General features: G+C 36.8%; 1 protein-coding gene across 24 annotated transcripts in view; it reads left to right on the top strand.

The window, feature by feature from the left end:
- The window catches only part of ERC1 (ELKS/RAB6-interacting/CAST family member 1), a 300,806-nt gene that overhangs the window by 93,288 nt on the left and 186,364 nt on the right, over positions 1-21,154 (top strand). For all 24 annotated transcript variants that reach the window (XR_012586646.1, XR_012586651.1, XR_012586648.1 and 21 more), the window contains one exon: positions 2,526-2,693. Coding sequence is in view for 13 of the 24 variants with exons in the window: in XM_074584028.1 (XP_074440129.1) it covers positions 2,526-2,693 (168 nt within the window). In the remaining 11 variants the exon portion in view is untranslated. The remainder of the gene's footprint in view (positions 1-2,525; positions 2,694-21,154) is intronic.

Consider the following 21,154-nt stretch of genomic DNA (forward strand, 5'->3'; position numbering starts at 1 on the left):
GAGAAGAGGTACCTGTTGTACCTACACATAGGAAGGCTATTGTGTTGAAGGTGGCAATAAACGCGCTTATTTTGCTAAAGCTTCACAAGAAATTGGATGTTACATGCAGGTCAAGTTAGCAATCCCATTGTTATACGGAGGACTAGCAATTGCCTGAGCCGTACTATAAGATTTTACTTGCTATGCATAATTAAAGACATGGCAGTCTATTACTGTGAAAGCACTTAGGTTAACCCAGGGTTAAGACAACACCATCCAAGACGCAGAAGTCAGGAGAAAGGGGCGTCAGCACCTCTGTAGCTGTTTGCCTAGTCGTTTCCATGTGCAGAGAAAATCTTAAGCTGACTCTGTTGAAGTTGGCATCACCTGACTCCCACAGACCTCAATTCTTGTCACTGTGGGAGGATGCCATACATAAACCAAGCTGACATGAATAAACAAGTGCAGTGTTCTGCCAGGAATAGTGCTAAGGTGATGATTGTGTGTCCTGCCAGCCTTTGAAAATATTCTTGAAAGTGTTTTCTGTGGTTTCCTAGGCAGGGACCTCACACAAATAAAACCAGGAATGTAATTTACCCCAAACCGTAAGCTAATATAGAGTTCAAAGAGAATGATCAATCAGAAAATGGAAAGCATTCTGTGGATAAATTTCTGTTTGCAGATGTTCTCTTTTCACTTAATGCTGTGCTGTAGGCATCTGGACTGTCTCAAATATTTTGCAACACAACTGTTGAGAGTCTGTGGATTTGCTTGTGAGGCAGATTTTCAGTTTCCCTTCAAGAGCGAATGAAGGTGACTCTAAGCTTTAATATTAGAGATATCCAGAGAAGAACATACCTAATCAATCTATAAATCTGTGTGTTTTTAAAAAGAAGACAAAACCTGATCCACCTGCTAAACTTTTCATTACAAACACTAGCAATTCTATAAATCATATTTGGGTAGTACCTGGTACTCTCATATCACTGCAGAATATACTCCATGACCCACTTGCTGGGTGAGAGGTCAGGAATGTGATTTTAATAACGTATGTGTAAGTGAGAAGGCTCCAGACGTAGAGGTGGCAGCGAGATTGCAGTGCTGATGGGGAGAGCAGGGCAGTTCTTTTTCCCCACTGGCGAGTGCTTATTGCTCTGTGCAAAAGGAATCCGACAAAACAGCAAAGGATTTTGTGGGCGTAACATACTGTAAATGTAGAGCCTTAGAGGCAACTTTTCCATTAGCAAATCAAAGTAGAGTGGAATTAGAATAACACATTAAAACTAAACGTTGCTCAAAATACCGTAAGCATAGTGACTACATAAATTCTTTCCCCAGCTGGAGTTGTCCAAGTCATCTTTTCATGTCTCTGTGCTAGCCTATGCTGTGCAGAAGGACCAAGAAATTCATCGATCATCCTGTTTACTCTGTGTGACTGATGTCCTGTAATGGATTCAGCTAACAGGAACCAAATCTGATACTGTCAAATAAGATTAGCAGCCAAGCTGGCAGATTTGAGCTCTGTCTGAATGCTGAGTGGATAGGGGTCAGTGGGTTTCTTTGGTATCTCGAGCAGGTTGGTGGTGTTGGATTTCGTATTCCACAGTGGTCTTTGAGATTAGTCTGTGCTCTGTAGTGACCTTTTTCTCCTGATTAAATTTATATTCAGATAGCTCTGATTCCTTCTCCCATTCCTTTTGTCTTGTGAACTCTGCGTTTTGTTTGTGTAAGAGAAATGCAGAAGGAAAAGCAAAAGCTTCTCAACATGCAGTTTTCCAGTTTGAGGATACCATAGAATTCCCAGAGTGTGTTTCTAAACTTACTGAGGCCCTGGGAGCTCTAAGTATGTTTATGTGTCCAAATTGCACCCACAATACCCTGTACTGTGTCATTTGTTCCATTTTGTCTTTAATATAAAACTGCATCCTGCTGAAAACGCATGTTATGTTTAAACTATTAAGTTGCTATTTAAGCCAAAATATTCTTAGCCATGCTAAGGTATCCCTCTTTCCATGTTTCGATCTGCAGTGACGACAAAGACCCCTGCTTTCATTACCTCCAGGCTGAGCTAATACTCTGGTTAAAACCTAGAATACCAAGTGACTGTTTGGTACTAATAGTCAGTGTTTAAATCTCTGAACATCAGTAATGTTTCAAATAAAGGGGTCAGTTTTCCTACATTTAAGAGAACTTCTCAACAACACATTGTGTTGGCTTCTACTTTGATGAAAAAAATTCCAGATTGTATCTTACAAGACTGAGTTATGTTAGAAGTATGATTTTAGATTTTCCAAGAAGGAGTTTTAGTCTCATATAATTTGGGAGTAAAACATTTGATTATTTTTACTGTTTAGTCTACTACCATTTGTGATAACTGTTTTATCACAAGCTTACGCACATTGAAGTCTTAAAGTAAGGGATGTTAGTTTCCTCAATCTGTTTGTAATTTGACAGCAGCCACTCTCTTGTGGAAGTATAGTTTAACTTTCCTAAAATTTCTCTCCTTCAGTGCTAAACAAACCCTGTGTCTGCATGTCTGAATCTAGGTGGATGCGTTACGATTACGTCTGGAAGAGAAGGAGACTATGCTAAATAAGAAGACAAAGCAGATTCAGGAGATGGCAGAGGAGAAGGGGACTCAAGCAGGAGAGATCCATGACCTCAAGGACATGTTAGAGGTGAAGGAACGCAAAGTTAATGTTCTTCAGAAGAAGGTAAGATTGTAGAGGTCTGAGTCAGATACATGTCTATGATGCGTCTCAATTTCTAAGTGTGTCAAAAAGGCTGAACTAGAATTTACATTTTGGAGATTAATGATTGAGTCCATTCATGTAATAGAAAATCGGTGAACGATGAATTTCAGTTAGAAGTTTTGAACAAAAAAATGCTTCCATTTCACCAGTGACTGAAGTATTTGTAGGAGGTCACATAATTTAAAAAATAATCCTTTCACACCCACAAACTTAACAAAGCCATGCTGATTTGAAGCGTAGGGCACTGGATGAGTGTGACTTCAGTATGTGACTAAATGAATGAGGGGTTGTCTCAGTAGAAGCAGTTAGGATGATTCCTTTGTAAATTACTGAGAAAAGTTCAGGAAGAACTTTGTATAACTCTCATTGGAAACGCTGTTTTATCATACATAATATTTCTTGAGAAGTGCTAGAATAGGATAATCAGGGTTCAGACTATCCTGCATATCTTTGTGGAAAAGAAAATGTAGACCTTATCAGTGAAATGGGGGAGGTTTGGATAAAAAAAAGTAGATGCTGTCAGGGAAATTAGAGAGGTTTCCCACAGGGCATTGAGTCCTGGGGCAATGAATGTCATTATGGATGATCGTTTGCAAATTGCACGCTATATATTCCAAATTGCTGCTACACATGGTAAAAAGGGAGAAATGCATGTATCGCAATAAATTTTAATTTACAGAATATTTTTTCCTCTGTATCTTTAGAGAAGCTCCTCTTGGAGCTTGTATTCAATGTATTTGGCTGTAAATGTGGGGTTTTTTTCCCAGACCTTTAAGCAATTCTATGGCATTCTTGTGATTTTAATAGTTCAGTATATTGATTAATTTCTGACACCAGGCCAATGCCTTTTCTTCTAGTATATAGCTATGAATCATCAGAGTTTAGGTCATGTTCAGTTCTGTTAGAGCAAACGTCATGCAGGAATGGAAGTTCAGGCATGGAGTTTAGCCATAAATAAGTCATTAATAATTCTAGAACAGAGCCCTAACTCCCAGTCTTCACGGTCTCATTTTTTGACTGTTCATCTTTTCAGAAACACTTACAGATTTCTAATTTTTGTGCTGTGCTTTCTCTTTGTTTTCAAAATTGGTCATGCACAGTCCAAACATTGATTGAGATCGCAGCTGAATGTTTAACTGGGAAGTGGGGAATCTGACATTTGCGTAAATGTTAAATGTCAGTGAGGTCGTTTTACTTCCATTTACTCTTACGCTGTTTTTTCACATGTTTTCTTATGTACTCTACTTAACTCTTTAGGATGATCTTTCATTTGTTCATTTATAGGCGATACTAAAGTTTCTCTTTTTGCTCATTTTTTATACTTGTTTTCTTGAGACCACTGTAAAGCATATTAAGGCAGTTTCTTCTCGTCTCTTCATGTGGCTAGCCTATTTTTTGATGTTTGTTTGCTGCTGCTTTCAGGTAAAAGTACCTGGTCTCCTGACACTGGAAAGTAGGGGACCTTTTAGATATAAAGGTTTTGAGGTCTTCTTCTCCCAGATAGCTCAGCAGAGGATAACACTGCCATAATAAACTGCAGTTTGAGTTGTGCTGTAAACCTGTCTCAGGTTCTTAAACAAAGAAACATACAACCTATCTATAGAAAACTATCACTTTCCTGCTGCTAACTAGAATCACGTGCAGAGATTTGAATTTGCTTCAGCCTTCAAGTTGTTGGAACTATTTCCTTTAACATGAACAGTTAAATTGTGAAGTTTTTAAATCCAAAGATGATTTTTTTAGTTTCTATGACTAGCAAACCTAGAATATTTTTATGGAGAATGTAGCTTTTATCTGAGGTTTGTGGTGCAATATGGATTTTCTTTTTATTTTTTTGTAAAAATAGGGTAAATGAGCAAAAATTTAGTCCTTTTATATTTTAGGATGGATGTCTTTAACTGATTTTTTTAATTGATTCTCCAGCCCTGGAATCGAAGACTAGGTCTGGGATTTTCTGTAGATTGGGTTTTGCATTTTCTTGTTCTCTTTTAGCACTTTTCCACAGAAAAGCAGAGCTTGAGAAAATACCTACAGGAGGACAGGTCTGATTTTCCCTAAATACTGTGGAAGTCATGAGAACTTGCATAAAACCTGTTTCAGGTGCTAGAGAAAATTATGAATTCTCATTTTTATCTGATATATATATATATGTCCTTTTTACTGTACAGGTAGCTATTTCTGCCCTCTGCCTGCAACTTCAGAAGCCTGTAGCTCCTCTCATGTAAATGTTTTTCTCTTACAGCTTGTAAACTCTGATTTACTTTTTCTATTTTGCACTTCTAGAGTGCATAGCCTGTTATTAAAGTACACAGCCTGTTTTCTGCTTTATTCAAGTGCTGTCTTCCGGACCTTCGAGGACAGTTCAGAATTTTATTTTCTTTCAAAAAAAAAAAAAAAAAACAACACAAAAGTGCAGCCTCTAAACTTTTGCCTCCATGCACAATAGTCTTTTTATTCCTCCCTCTGATTATATACTGGCATGTTCAGATATCAGGTTTTAATCTGTATATTCTAATGGTAGAGCTGGATGTTTAAAGTATCTTCAGACGTCATAGATAGTAGTATTTATTTTTTTTACTGGTTCAGTTATCTGATATTAAATGCTTGTTTTAAGTTTATCAACATGATGATTTAAGTGATACTTAGGCATTTTAATTGAATACAGTGAAAGACTATGAAAAGACATGTGGTACCAAAAAAGCTTGTCCTCTTGTGTAGTGTTAAGAAATATTTTTCTATGGATATTTGGAAGCAGAAGCAGCAGTATATAACTGCTGCTTGCAGTTATGAGGAGGTATGGGGTACAGGTGTTGGCATGTTGAAGGAATTTAACCAAATTAAGAATTATATTAGTGGATACTACTCAATTAGTTTTTACCAAGTACTCTTCTCTCAGCATATACTCAGATTTGAGGATATTTTTGCAGTGGGTAATCTAGTGAACAAAATTTTGAACACTAATATTTTTTTAATGCTAGGTAAAAAGAAAATTTGTAACAAAAGCCAAAATCATAAAGATGTTGAAAATAAAAGAATTTGTTAAAAAACCATTAACTTACATAACTTACCCATTTAAGAAAAGTTCTTTACTTTCTTTTGAAATTTAGAGAGATCACCACTACTATTAATATAGCCATAGCCAAATGATACATGGCTATGCTGGGCATTTGGACTTCTGTTCGGAATTTTTTTAATTTTTTTTTTTCTGTGACTGTTTTAGATGTGTAATCACCTATTCTGATAACACTGACAAGAAATTGTTTGGTGTGGTGCCACATAAAACTGTGCTGTACTAAATTTCTACAATTTCTGTTGTTGAACCAAAAACAATTTAAAATGTATCCTTTACTCTTGGGTCTCTGTTTGGATTCATTGATGCAGGCCACTACATAGTTTGTTTTATGAGCTATTAATAACATTATTGTATTGATTAAATGTGGTGAACTAGAAAGTACACTTTCTGGTCACTCTAAAATCTAGATGAAGAAAGTTATGAAAATTTACTGGCCAATTAGAGATCAAATAAAAGACACAGAAGAAGATTATGAGCAACAAAGATCTGAAAAATTAACATGACAATTGGCATCACTACTGATACCCAGTAGGCACCAAAATACATGTTCCAGGTTGCTGAGGAAACCACATGCTTCACATTTTAAATTCTGGAATGTTTCCAGTTTTAAGCTCCTACAGTGATGCTGCTTGCTAGCACCTTTATTTGAGACAATAGGAATAGGACAAATGCTAGAAATTTGGAGACTACAGAAATGAATTTTAGCTTTATGTCTGAATATTGGATGCAAAAACTTAGTTATATAGAGCCTCAGGATTTTATTTTCTCATTTCATTGAAAGTAAATCTTGCATAAAATCTCATTTTAAGTTGTTAGAAGGGGAGGCAATGTCAGAAAATAAAATGGGACCATGCTGGGCAAATCTGAAACCTGAACCTGAAGAACGTTAAATTGTGCTTCATTATTCTCTTTGCCACATCTATCTGTCTGTGCTGGTAGACCAGGATGAAAAGGAATAGGAAAAAAAAAAAAAGAAATCAATACTTTGCAATCAAAGCATTTTAGAGAAATAGCATTTGGGACAAAAGATAAGTAACAGTTACTCTGAAAGGAAAAAAAACCCAACAAACCAAGCAGTGAATCAGTCACCCCTTGCTTTGGGGGGAGGTCTTGTTTTGTCTTGGGGAGGGGTGGTTAACACTCCCTTCATTGTGCAAGGCAGCTGCAGGCAAATAAAATGCAAGTTTTAGTGTCTGAACATAGCAGTGTATTTTGGCAGCTCCCCATGCATGTGATAGTTGACCTGTGATGAAGTAAAGGAAGAATACAGGGGGGTTTTTTTTGCTTGTTTGTTTGGGCTTTTTGTTTGGTTTTTTTTGTTTGTTTGTTTGTTTGTGTGTGGCTGTGCTGACGTTAGCTGTTTAGCTAGTATTCAGAATGACTCCAAATGCAATTTTCCTGCTCTTTTGGATAAGAAGCATTGCCTTTCTCCAGAGGAAATAAATGCCCTCTGCTTTTCAAAAAGCTCAGAAACCAAAATAAGTATCTTATGCTTAATGATAACAAATAGTGTGTTGTATGGCAGGAGAAAGGAACTGCAAATAGAATTTATAACTCAGTTGTTTAAAATCAGTAGTGATCATAGTTACTACAACAGCAGTGTTGGTTTAGTAATCATGACTTTTAAATTTCAGTGTTTGTACTTCTAAAGATTATTTTCTTTCCATTCCCTCATCTGTGAAGTGTATTTACCTCCTCAGGCAGCTCCACTGCTCCAAACCTGAAGAGATGAGAGAGCACAGAGAAGGAAACTGCATTTTCAAACACTTAATTCAGTTTATGGTATTTTCATCTTACCTGGTGTGACCTTGAACTTGCCTACCAGATGAATGAATATACAGTTTTCTAAGAATTAATAAAATGCCTGATGGACTTTTAGATATCCCTTTGAGACTCTCTATGATGACATTTAGTGCTTAAAAATCCTATGGTGTTACCACTGTAGGTGATGACCCATTCAAATCTGCAGCATGTGTCCAAGTCTCTGGTTGTACAAACTATACAGAAAAGAACAAAGTAAGACTGCCCCAACAAAGATGGTCCGCGTGTACATTTACAAAGTGGGTGAGCACATGCCGTCTTACTTAATACTGGATAATTCTTTCCTCTGTAATATACCTGTGGGCAAGCTTATTCTCTTTTCACATGCTCGATTTAGGGGGGAGCACCCTACAGTGCTCCAGGATAATATTAGTCTGCTCATCAGCCCAACTTCTTCAAGGAGGTAGAAGGAAGATTTGCAGGGGTTTCTGCTCAGCTAGGGCTGATGAAATAGCTACTTTTCTTCAGGAACTCTGTGGGTTAACAAGCAGTGCAAATACAAGAGTATTTCTGTCAATATCTGTCTCTGGCAGAAAAAGCCATACTACTACTCCTTTTACTCCAGGTTTCAAGGCATGCCACTGAACTGGTTCCAAAGGCAGTTCAGAGATTTCAAACACCACAAAAAAGACCTAAAGTCCCCACAGGCTTGTGCCAGCTTCTTTATTACAACTGACAGACGTGACCTCAAAGATGTGTCCTGGAGGGTCATAGGGGACTTGCCTCTCCTTGTCCCCGAAGGGTTATCAGACCTCTTCTGCTGCTGCTTTTTCTTTCATTCAAGCCTTTCTGTTATAGGTTTGCTGACTACCACTGAATATAATGACAAAGTTGAAATTTGTAACTTTCAGAAATTTACAGAAGCTGGTCCGTCTAATTCGTTACCCTATGTCTCCAAGATGCTAGAGTCCCTTCTCTTTTCAGGAATATCCTCTCAGAATTGCTTTACTACGTGGGATGGGATTTTTAGATAGAAGTATTATCTTCAGTTAGAGTAATAACAGGAAAAATTAGATAAACTTTTAGTCCTTCATCCCTATCAAAATACCAGTAGATAAAATATTGTGGTGGCAATGAAAGTGCCAAAGACGACTGGAGAGGCTTCGTTATATGAGTTCAAATTCAGCATAACTATCCTGTGAGATTTTTTTCATTTCTGCCATTCAGGAAGGAGCATAGTTGTTTAATTTCTACATGGGAAATGAGGACACAACATAGAATTTTTTTAGTTTTACAGTAAGCCATGACCACTTTAAAAATAGGATCCTTACCCTTCCATTTTGAATTCCCACTTCACTGAGAATCCATTGAGACTTTTTAGAGCAATTGCAGCCCAGCTCAGATGGCATTTTTTTGTGTGTGTCTCTTTTTGCTTCTATGAATGTATGGCTAATAGGACATTATTGGGTCAGGGAAATACCTCAGTTTCTTCATACCACTTTTCAGCTCTTTGCTAGTTTAGTTTTAAAGGTGACTGATTACCGTACAGATCTTAAGAGTTTATTACAGCAACTTCAAGTTCAGTGTCAGCAAGATCCCCTTGCTCTCAGGAGAGGCTTTAGCTTGTAAGATTTGATCTTTTTTGATTCTTTCTAAGCCATAAATAATATACATTTGTCTAATTTGGAATATGGGTCCTAAAAGGTCCAAAAGCTTAGCTTCAGATAGTATTTTCAATGGCAGATAGTCCATAGTTTACAGGAGCTGGCAGAGATGACAGTGTGTTCTCCAGGGACTGACCCAACGAATATACTTTTGATCTTCTTGCCTAATCTGCCTACAATGGCAGATGCCTTGTAGCTAGAAGCGCACTCCAGCATTCTCATTGTAAGAGCTTTTGGTTTCCAAAGGAGCACGCAATTTTCAGCTCTAAGTTGGGTGCTGTTATGGCCCTCATCAGCGAGTTAATAGCCTATAGTAACAGGTGTCTTGTTTAGGTTATAATAAACAGTACGTGATCACTTGTACTAATTGGTTGAAATTCCCTTTTGTCTGTTGGATAGCTCGTACTTACTTATTGAAAACAATCACCTCCTGGGCATTTTTGGCACTGTAGTGAAGCATTTAAATTGCTTTATGTCATTAAGCAAAAAGTCATAGACTTAGTACAGTTGTCCTAAGCACAGACTTCTTCTGCTGAAGAACACTGTAAGATGTTTTTGCGTTGAACATCAATAGAGGAAGCATGAGACTTTCTGTTCCTAAGGGTCTTTGTTCAGTGCATTTATAGTTTTATGGCAAATTGTCTTCACAGAATCATGGAATGGTTGAGGTTGGAAGAGACCTCTGGAGGTCATCTTGTCCACCCACCCTGCTCAAGCAGGGCTACCCAGAGTCAGTTGCACAGGACCATGTCCAGACAGCTTTTGAATAGGGATGCATAAGGATCACTTTTACTAAACTTCAGAGCAATGAAATCTGTGAGTGAATTTATTTATAGGTGCCTAACATGCACTTGAAGATTGTTTAGTAAATTATGTGGGACATCTAAAGTAGTGGTGGAAGCATAAGTTAAATTTGAAAAATTGATTTTATGCAAAACAAATTTTATGCCATAACAGTAATTTTTAGTACACAGTTGTGGTTACCAATGCTGCAGCTATGTTAGAGGAACCTACTTGATTCAAAATAAATTTTTATGCCTGCTTATATTATAAATTAGAATTTGTAAATGGACTATATGCTGCTTTATTTTTATATAACCCCCTCTTTTGCTTGGATCATTTTGTGATACCGCAATAAAAATAAAAACATCTGGATCATATGTAGCATATGTACCTATATTCCCAGATGTATGGTAATATTCTTCTAAAAAATCAAATGTTGTTCTTATGTGTGCGAAAGATAGCAAGCCAATTTCTTATGTTGAGATCTAATAATGTAAGGAGCACTCTCTCAGTTTATATTGATGTTATCAAAGAATCTTGCCTGTTACCTTTAGTAACTAAAGTACTTGATTTCATTTTTTTTCTGAAATAATGAGTATCCGCTCCTCCTTTTAGATAAGTAGGTTCAAATGAAGAAGGAAAACAGGACTGTGAGGTTAACGATGTTAATTCTGTCGTTCAGCTATTGTAGCTGGCTAATGTAGGGTTTTAAACTGATACACATTGCTGTAATAGTGTCACATAAGATTGATAGCAATAGCGAAGTTACAAGAAAACTCCATTGGAGTTTCTGGTATTATCTGTGTTCCGGCACACCAAAAAACTTAAACTACAATTCAGCAAATCTGTCATATGCGGAAGGAATCTTTTTTTATTTTTAGTATCCCTCAAAGAGGAGCAGTCATTTTAATATTATGTCCTTCTTGTACCTTGAGATAACCTCTTGATTGGCAAGACAGAACATTACTTATAGGTAGTGGGACTGACAAACTCTGGTTTCTTGAAGGGATCTGGGAAAACAGCCAACTGTGGGGCCTCTTGGCTTCATTATAAATTAAACGTGTAGTTTTTCTGGCAAGATAAAGCTAATAAGCTTTGTTGGTGTATTCACTGTCATACTAGACAAATACAAAGTTCCCTATGATTGAAGAGGCAGGAAAAGCAAGGGCGTATGCCATTTTTGAGGTTGCTTACATCAGTCTTCCTCATATGGCTTTTCATTGCTCTCTGGGTTGCAAGACTTCATAATTTCCAATGCTTTGGTCACCAGTCGTACAGGCGTTTTCTGCCCCTGGGGGAATTGTCTGAGTGGTGTCTGGAACAGACATTAGTGGTTGCGTTAGCCAACCTAGGGATCTTCACTAGAACAAGGAAGGAATAATTTTTCGGTTTAAATCAAATCATTCCTGGATTCAAGAGTGAATTTTGAATCCACTAGACTAGACAGTCTTCTAAGCTGGGTCTCTGCACAATATTTATACAGTCATTAGGACTGTCATAAGGCACAAGTATATGAATAGATTTCAAGTCTGTGATTTCACTTACCCAAAGGATAAGAAAACTGGTCAGTATAGAGTAGTGTCACCAAGAGAAACTAAGATCACCTTGTCCCAGAATAGCATGCATTTGATTATTAGGATGCTCCTCTGCGTGATGAAGGGCTTACATACCTTCCGGCAAAGATGGATGGAGGACGGTTTTAAACACAGAACTTCTAGATAAACAGGACCACTTTCTGTCCCTTCCAGCTTTTTTTTTTTTCAGTAGAGATCGGATTGTTGATTTGCCTAAAGCAGTCTGTGGTATAAAATGGGAAAATTATAATCAAATGATAGTAGTAATTTAATATATTGAGGTTTTAAATTTTTTTTTTTTTTTGGAGCACAGGTCATGAAAGAAATTTATTTGAGAGTTTGATATTTTGTCACCTATCACTGTGTGTTCTGAAGTAATACTGTAAGAGCAGTGATAGCTAAATGCTGAAGAATACACACACATACACACACACACTTGTGTTTAGTATTTACAGTATGACATCCTAATCCTTTCCTATTCATCACTCCGTATCCTTTCTAGGAGAATGAAACGGGACAATCACAGTTGACTGGGCATGTTTTACACTGAGATTAGAAGCATCCCTTCTTTCCAGACCTCTCCCCTCTGGTTTAGGGCAGTTTTACCTTACAGTATTTCTTTGATCACTTTAATAAATCAGTGATTTGGACAAAGTAATTCAGTGTGAATCCAAATCTCATTTACAATCATTGTTCAAGTTGTGCAGCCTTCCGCTTGAGTGATCCTAAATGATAATGTAAATGGAGTTTAGTTTGCGGAGAGGATTTCCTTTAGAGTCAACGTTAAATCCCATGTTCCCATCCTGTCCATCAGTCCGCCTCAATGTTTGGTCTTTTCCACTCCCTGATTTCCATTTTTGGGTATTGCAGTGCTGTGATGAGTTAAGCCGCCTTCTCCTTTCTTCATGTCTTTTCTCGTCACCCTGTTTTCTGTAATAAGAGTGTGCTATGTAGCACTGTACTATGTATGTATCTAAGCAGGGATGTGTCAGTAGTTATAGTATCCTTACTCTGTGTAGAACCAAAATCAAAACCTAACGCAAGTCAGGAAAATAGCATCAGTACTCCTGAGTATATGAGATTAAGTTGCCATAGAATAAAGAGTATTTGTTTCACAATAATAATCAATGGAACACTGTACTTGATTTATCCAAGCAAAAAAGTTTAATTCATAATATAGTAAGTTTTTGACTTGGCACTTTTTAAATGTTATATAACCTTGTGAAGCTTGAGCTATTCTAAAAGCAATGTCACAACTTCTTTGTTTCATTCTGCTTCTTACAAAACAGAATATCACATCAAAGTTAACGTTTACTGGTTCCATTTTTTTCCCTTGTTCTATCAGCCTTCCGCAGTGAGTCGTTTTGGTTTTCCTTATTTTAAACATTTGGGAACCATCAATATGAAAATACTCCAAATTATAGTATTTGTATTTATTCTGTAATGAACTTTCCTAAATCAAATCTGTGCACGTTTATTGTCAAATCCTTTTCTGGGACTCGGAACAGGACTCAGCAAATATCCCCAAAATAGTTTGGTTTTTTAATCCATTTGGTAGGTCTTAGGAGCAAAACTTTAGAAAGCATAGTCACAGAGATCGCTTCATAGTGTCGGGACACAGCTGAAAAGAGAATTAGCATGATGTTATTCTGCATGATTAGGCCAGGATTTCAACAAAATGGATGTTATCCATAATTAGATTGTGAAATAAATTACCAGGTGATTTCAATTATGGTTCTCAGTATAAGTGACATTTGAACATATATGAAATAAATGAGTAATGTATAAACTTAGTGTTTCATTGAAGAGGAGGACAAGACTCTAAACGAAATTTTTTTTTGCTGTTTATGTTAGCAATACTCTGTTTTGAATTACTTGGGTGAATGGAAATATTGCATTCAAGTTGGAACCAACAAACCGTTTTAACAAACAACCCAATAGATGCATTCTCTTAGCTGATGAATACCAGCAAAACCAAGGGGTCACCCACTGAATCTTTAAGATAAACCAGTGGTGGAGGGGTTTTTGTGGATTATGTAAATAAACATATGTACTTAACCAACTGGCTCACACACTGCCGAAACAAATGTCTTATGAACAGATTTTATACTTCTGCTGTTTGATTTGCATTTTCCATAAAGTATTGTTCATTCATATTAAAACCTGTAGGCTTTGAGACATAACCAGTATCAATAGGTTGGAAAGAGTGTCTCCCCCTGCTCCCCTCACTTCAAAACCCTCTCTTGTATTGCCCAGTGTCCATGATAGGATTTTAAATTCAAAGACTCTCCTTTCGACTAGGTTAGGCTACTGATATTATTGAACCTTCTTAGAATTAAGCAATTTCTTTTAACTAAATTTAACTGGTTTACAGCTGTCTAAGGATGTGAGTCATTGCTAATGCAGATTTTTTTCTAGGCAAATGCTTTGGAACTGAGACAATGCTTAAGAATGTATACATTGGCTCCCCTGAAAATGTGAATTTCAGGTCATTGACCAGCTCAAAAATCTTTAGTCTTGGCGTACTAATTTCTTTTTTCTTTTTTTCCTTTCCCCCCCGCCCCCCGACTTGAATTATGCTGGAGTTTCCTTAGAAGCTCGTGAGGAAAATGCCTCTCAGTATCAGTTTTCAGAAACAGCAAACTTGAGTGATAGGATTCTGTTAGAAGATTTGAAGGAAATTCAAGGTATTTACTAGCAGGACAGAAGGATTGCAAACATGATAGTAATGTTCTGAGAATATGATTTGAAACATCTGGTTTAAATAGTGTTTTTATAGGGAATACGTCAGTACAGACAAAATTCTTTACTATTCGGAAGATACTATAATTGCAATTCAGTTTATGGTGACTCTTCTTGTTAGTTCTCCATTGCAGTGATCTGTCAGCAAACTGGTGCTACCAGAGGATGATTAGGTATGCAAAGGAAAGGAGGACAAAAGGAAACAAAGGGATGGAAATGTCCTTAGAGATTATTTATGTAAACATAGCTGAACTATTTTTCTGGCTCATATAAATCCACTTACAAAGCAACTTTGTATGAAAAAGCTCTGGAAAGAGAATAGTTTTTTGGATCAGTGTCAATTGTTTGTTGCTCCTTCACCAAAGGTACAAAATAATTAATTGTTTATACAGGTTAAGTCAATTTTTGTTGTAGCAGCACTTCTTCCTGCATACCATTCTTTTTCTCAAGTCAACCTTATTGCATAAGTGTGCATGTGAAGCTAGGTCAAAAATAAAGCATTAATTGCATTAGGTGTCCTGCAATTCCTAGATTATTTTTTTTTAAGCTTTGTTTTCTCTGTGTGCAAGTTTCTTCCTTTTGAAGCAGGGACAGTGTGCCTGTTTGTGGTCCATACATTTATTTGATAATTAAGGTTTTATTTTAAGTAGAAATCACAAAAATAAATTCTTTGTGCTTTCTAAGCTGCATAGCAACAAAATGCTTTATTTGTAAAATTAACACTGTAGAACTTCGTGCTAATTTCGAAGGACTTTTTGCAGATTGGAGATCATGAGAGTAAAAATGACAAAAAGATTTTACCTTCTGAAAAAGGAAGAACCTTTTTTTTTTCATGGGAGCTATTCTGAATTTTAACTGGATCTGAGTAGCAGTAGATAAGTATGACTGTGTAAGATGCATCACTATGCTGGAGTTCCCGCATCTCAGATTCTCTTTTTGTCCTTTCCTTCTCCATGCTCTCCCCACTCCCTCTAGCCTCGTTCTCTTTCTTAAGCCAACAGTGTGTTCGTCTGTAGCCCATGGCCACTGAAGGAGCCTCCTGGCATAAGATTCTCCATACCAGTTAAAGGTGTTACAGAATCCCACTATGTCAGGTCCAGCAACATCAGGGCATTTCCAAAGTGCCCAATGATACTCCAATGTGATGTTGCAAAGACAGTAATGTTTCAGATAAGCATTGAAGAAGAAAACTTTCTTGGGAGGCAAAATAGAAATTAATCCTGTCTTTACTGGGTAGAAAAATTAATGTAAACTGAACAAATGTTTACTGCTTAACTGAACAGTTCGCCATCTCTGCACTGAAGTGTTAAACAGGACTCCAGAATTTAAATTTCTTTAAGAAGAGAGGGAGAGACCACCACTGGTATCTTGCATTTCATAGTGTCTTTAATTTACTTTATGCTTAACAAACTTTACTAAATTAACTGAGATGAAGACTTGAAGATGATTTTTAGTATGATGATTCAAGAACAAGAATCTCTGAAGATAACTCGACAACAGTGTAACCATATTTATACCAATTCATCAGATCGTAAAGTAAAAAGAGCATACTGAATGCAGCTGAACTTTGGAAGGAACTCTGACTTCTGTTTACCAAAATGTTACCGAAAATTGTTTTGATCTATCCTGAACTTCGAAGCCACTTAAAAATCTCACCCTCGCAACAAGACATGGTATGCCTGGAGCTTCAGCGTTCATTCGGCTTCAATACATTGTTGCTAGTCTTGGGAATTTAACTTTTAAAATTAATAGCCAGAAGACTAATTTTAGTCTAATTGATTCAGTACATTAATACGATATTCATTCGTGTGACAGACCTTATTTCACTGGGGACTTTACAAGCAACACCTGATATTGGAGGTTTAAATGGAGACAACACACATACAAAAGATCAAATTTCGCTTCCATCCATGCAATGGTGAGCTATACTTCCCCCCCTGCCCTGGAATTTGTTAACACTAAACTAAATGTAGATATTTGCAATTCATGCACTACTGTTGCAGTGGTACTTTTGTGAGACCTGCAATAGAAAGACAATTATAATGATCAGTTTTTCAGTGTGACATTTATAAAACTGGAGCTTAATCTTTAAAACTGACCGGTAATATCTACTTAGAGGCCTTCATTATGGTCTCCAAAATATGACTTTCAGAAACACGGTAATATTTACAAATCCAGTAGTATAGCTTTCTTGAACAGTTTCTCAGGACTTAAGGTGACCTCTCATTAACACATTTTAGGAACAAAATTTCTTCAGATCCATCGCAATTTTCCAGAGTGAACGTCTTACCCCTTCTTTTGAAGCAACAATTTTTTTATTATGTCAGATACAACTATGTGATCACGTCAGTTGTAACTGTTATGTTCTCATGCTGATTTTGATGCAAGCTCACCTTTCTCAGTTTCTCAAATACTGTGTGATTCCAGCAAAATCAAGTACGACTTCAGGCTGTCAAATTTTTATCATGGTATTAGTATTCTTACATTGAAGCGAGTGGCATGTCTCCAAGCAGACAGAATTGTAGCTGCTCTGTCATCACATACCTGCTTACTCGCCCACTCTCTCTTCCACAATAGCTTTTTTTGTCCTCATGTTAATATTCCTGACATGGAAAAAATCATCTCTGCCTGTGATAGGTGAGAATCCATCATCTCCCTGTAGTCATTGACCCTGGAGCTGACGTGACCCATAGTGCCTTTACAAACCCAAGGAAGAAATGTTTGGAAAGCTCACAGCTCATGTGAAGATTTGTTTATTTGGATGGCTATGCCATAGGAATAGAACAGAAAACCTCTCAAGCCACATGATTATTTACATCCTTTTTACAATACTGCTTCCACCGGGTGAAAGCTAGGATTGAAAAAGTGGGAGGCTTAGCAGTACCCTGAGATATTCTTTTGTACATCTGCTCTTGTAATACAATCAAGAGATATTATCGAGTGTTAAATTGCTTGTCTTCCGTATATTCAGTGTATATTGTGATGAAATTGTCATGTTACTGATCAAAACAATCTCTTTGCGGAGCCGCACTGGGGAAGTCAAGTGCAGAGTATAAGCATGTTCACTTGTTTATAGAAAAACATACAGTGAAAGATTTGTCTGCAGGTAAGTAATATAGCTAGTTACTACATATCGGAGATACACACAAACAGTGGAATATGCAATGAACTTTCTCCAGTTGGAAAACATTTTGGCTTCAAAATAGACATTTTTCTTTTTTAAAATATTTCCAAACATTATTGGATCTTCATATTTTTAAGAGTATTGTTTCACTTTTTTTCTTGTTGTCTCATAATGAACTAAGTTAATGGACTTTTACTACTTTTGAATTTTTTTTCTTTCACCACTTTTATTCCTTTTAGAAGTCAAACAGAATGGCAAGAAAAATGAAAGTGGTAAATTAAACATAAATGCAGTTAATTCTGGTACAACCCGGGTGATGAAATGAGTTATCATTGCAAAGTGTTGATCGTTGATTAAAAACAAATATTCTGAAGGAAGAAAAAAAGGATCTTTTCCAATTACAGAAAGGGGGAAATAGAGATTGAACAACCAGTTCACAAAGCCACTTCATTTATTCTAATTCGGAAGTCACTGGTACAACAGAAACTGTTTTCCAAGTGTTCAATTTACACCTATCCTAGGGTTGATGATTGTTCTACAGAAGGATTTCTTGGTTGAAGCATGATACGAACGATCTACTAGTAACTTCTAACTAGAAGAATTTGGGAATCTAGTGGCCTTGATAGATATTAGACTAGATGTGTCTCATTTAAATCCTTGGGCCGTTTTTAAGTGGAATTTGCTTGGGGTTTTCAGTGAGATTTGTATTTGCAAAAAGTAGCATGCTTCCTTGCCTTTGGAACAGAATGCCAGAGGAAACTTCTCTTGCCTCTACTCCTGTACTTCAGGGCTGGCAGGCAAAATAATTAGTTCCACACAACTAGGAATAAATCACCCAGGCTGAAACATGATAGGGCCTGACAAGTGGTAATGTTGGAGAAAAAGATTTCAGTAAATCATTACTGATGAGGAAATTGGTATGCAGACTGGATGATTCCAGTGTATGTATGTGTACCTTTACAGTAAGCTTAGTGTTGCTAACTTATCCACAGGTTGCTGTCTTTACCCTGCAAAATAAGTATATACGGCAAGAATAAAGATTGTTAATAATCTAATAATAGTATTTATTTTTTATTTTTCCTTTCTAGAAATTTTGTACAGTAATATATATTCCTTAGGTTTGTAGAACATTTCAGAGGAAATTTATTGTTTTCCAAATATTTGAAGACTAAACAGTGCTGGTTCAATCCTTATAAGTTTTATTTCTATTAGTTAGTTAAGATTTGTTCAGAATTACTTTCTTTGGGGGGTTGGGTAGGAAAAAAGAATGGTAAAACCAATATGACATATGTTATGTATTATTTTTAATAAGCATTCTCAAACTACTTGCAAAGGACATAACAGAAAAATTCTTCATTAAATAATTATATGGGCAAAGTATAGATTATTCTTTACTTTCTTCTTCAGATTATATCATTTTGGAGAACGTGTAGTTTAGTTATTATTTGTTACAGTAGTGCAAGTTTGGGAGAAAAATGGAATAAAAGCAATTATTCTATTGTTGATCATGATTTCTTAAGCAAATTTTGCATCTATCATTACACAAATGTTTCAATTTTGACACATTGTGCCAGTTCCAATTTTATGTAGTTTAAAGGAGTGTCTTTGGGGACTATCAGTTATCTGACCCTGCAAAAGACATAGCTGTAGGTAACTTTTGGAATCGTTGGGGTTTTTTTCGTAGTTCCTTGCTGTTAGTGTGACTTGGAACATTTCAATGTACTTGCTGCTTCCTGGAGGATAACGAAAAAAATCATTCATTACTCCAGACTGCAAAGCATGCATGTAGACTCAAAGTATAGACAGGTTCAGACTTTTTATATACTACTTTTTTTTTTTTTTTTAATATACAGGAGGGTGTAGTTGTAATGGGAAGATGTGTCACTCTTACGTAGTACTCTCATACAGCTGTCATCGTACTCTGGTCACAGTAAACAGTGCTACTGAAACATGAAAATGCATGCTGTGCTTGTGCAAACGCTTGGGCTGCCTTGGCAAGCATTTTAATATATGCTGAAGCTGAATTATTTAGCTGTCTCTTGCGTACGGTTCGCTCACAGCAGAAAGTCACCCTGTACTATCCCCTCTTCAGCCAGCTGGAGCCTTTGCCAGAGCGTTTCGCCTCCAGAAGTAAACACGAGTCTAAGAATAGCTCAGCCTTCTTTGTAGTATATTTTCATGGTCGGCTGTCTAAACAGCCAGCCTGTCTAGACAGCTGACAACACTGAAAGCTCCTAAGGTCAAAAGCAGCCACGTAGGCTGCTCTTGGGGATGTTACCTCCTTGGGAGCTGTACATGTGGGCCCCAGGAGAACTTTTCAGTCAGAACTAGTAGGGTTCTTTCTGAAGCTCCATGACCTTACAAGTGTCTGCTACTAAGGCACTAAATAAGAGCTATGAGTGTATAAAGAAGGAATTTTCAATTCTTACAGTTATTTCTAACTTGCATGGTATGTCACCGGTCATGGTTTTTTGGTGCTCTTTAAAACTTGTTTTGTAGAGTCATTTGTGTTGTGCTAAGATTTAAATTTTAAGCATAACTTGGAGGCCTAATGCTGTTTTCTAGTAGAAACTAATGACAAAGATAAACCAAAACCAATTTCAGTCCATTCCTTAAAAAAACAACCACAAAAAAACTTAAACAGTTCTTCTGCTGTCAGTAATATATAGGTTGTGTACAAAGCCGGATCTTAAGTTTATATGTGCTTGCTTAAGAGAAATAAAAAAAATCGTATGGAGAATCTTATGGTCTATACACGGAAGGAGACTCCTTGCTTGTTACAGAGGAACATTACAAGGGGTTCCCTGAATTAGGTTGTTCTTCCTCCTAGCTTGTAGCACATCTAATGTTATTTGTGACTAATGTTCATCCTCCTGCAAAATCTTTTACGTTTATCATTACGGATCTAGACCATTTTCTAAAACTGTGTTCCAGAGGTAATTTTAATAGAGATAGCAAAGTAGCAGTGGATGTGTCTGTCTAGGCCTCTGCTCTGGAATCACAGCAGCTCAGTTCTTCCACGGCTGAAGAGTAAAACCTGGGGATAGTTGCTGTATTTCTACTAACCAAGGGGCTGCTAACTGCTGTTTGACAGGTGAAGCAAAAAGGCTAGTAATGGTTTCAGAAAGTTTACTAAATACTGGACTGGATAGCCTTTGGGGTTGTCTTGTTATGTTATTTCTTACAATTGTCTTTAAAAGAATATCTTGCTACAAGTGTTTTGGAGATGGGTACCTTGCATGACACATGTTGTTCACCAGTTTATGATGTACATTTGCTGATGCAAGAAGAACTTGTCAGAAACAACAACAAAAAGGAAGCAACTGAGAAATCTGTACCCAGTTTAATCCTTTGCTGATAAATTTGTTTTTGACGGGTTGTCATAATGATAATGTGTCTGTTTCTTGTGATGTGTATGTTTGCATAGAATGGGTTTAGCATTAGGTCTTCTCAGTCTGTCAAAAGATGTATTCTGAACTCATAAACTGATCACATTCTACACCTGCAGAAAACAAGGCTTATGTATTTTCTGCCCAGGGAATGACACTTTGCGTTAGTCCGTCATATAGCAAAGCACTACGTAAGATGAAGAAGCAACATTGACAGTACCAAAGGAAATATTTAAAATAATACTTCTTCACAACTTCTGAATTATCAAGTGTCGCTTTTGGTTTACATATGCAGTAATGTTTTTCTCAGCT

Source organism: Larus michahellis, chromosome 1, assembly GCF_964199755.1.
Source record: "Larus michahellis chromosome 1, bLarMic1.1, whole genome shotgun sequence".
Lineage (NCBI taxonomy): Eukaryota > Metazoa > Chordata > Aves > Charadriiformes > Laridae > Larus > Larus michahellis.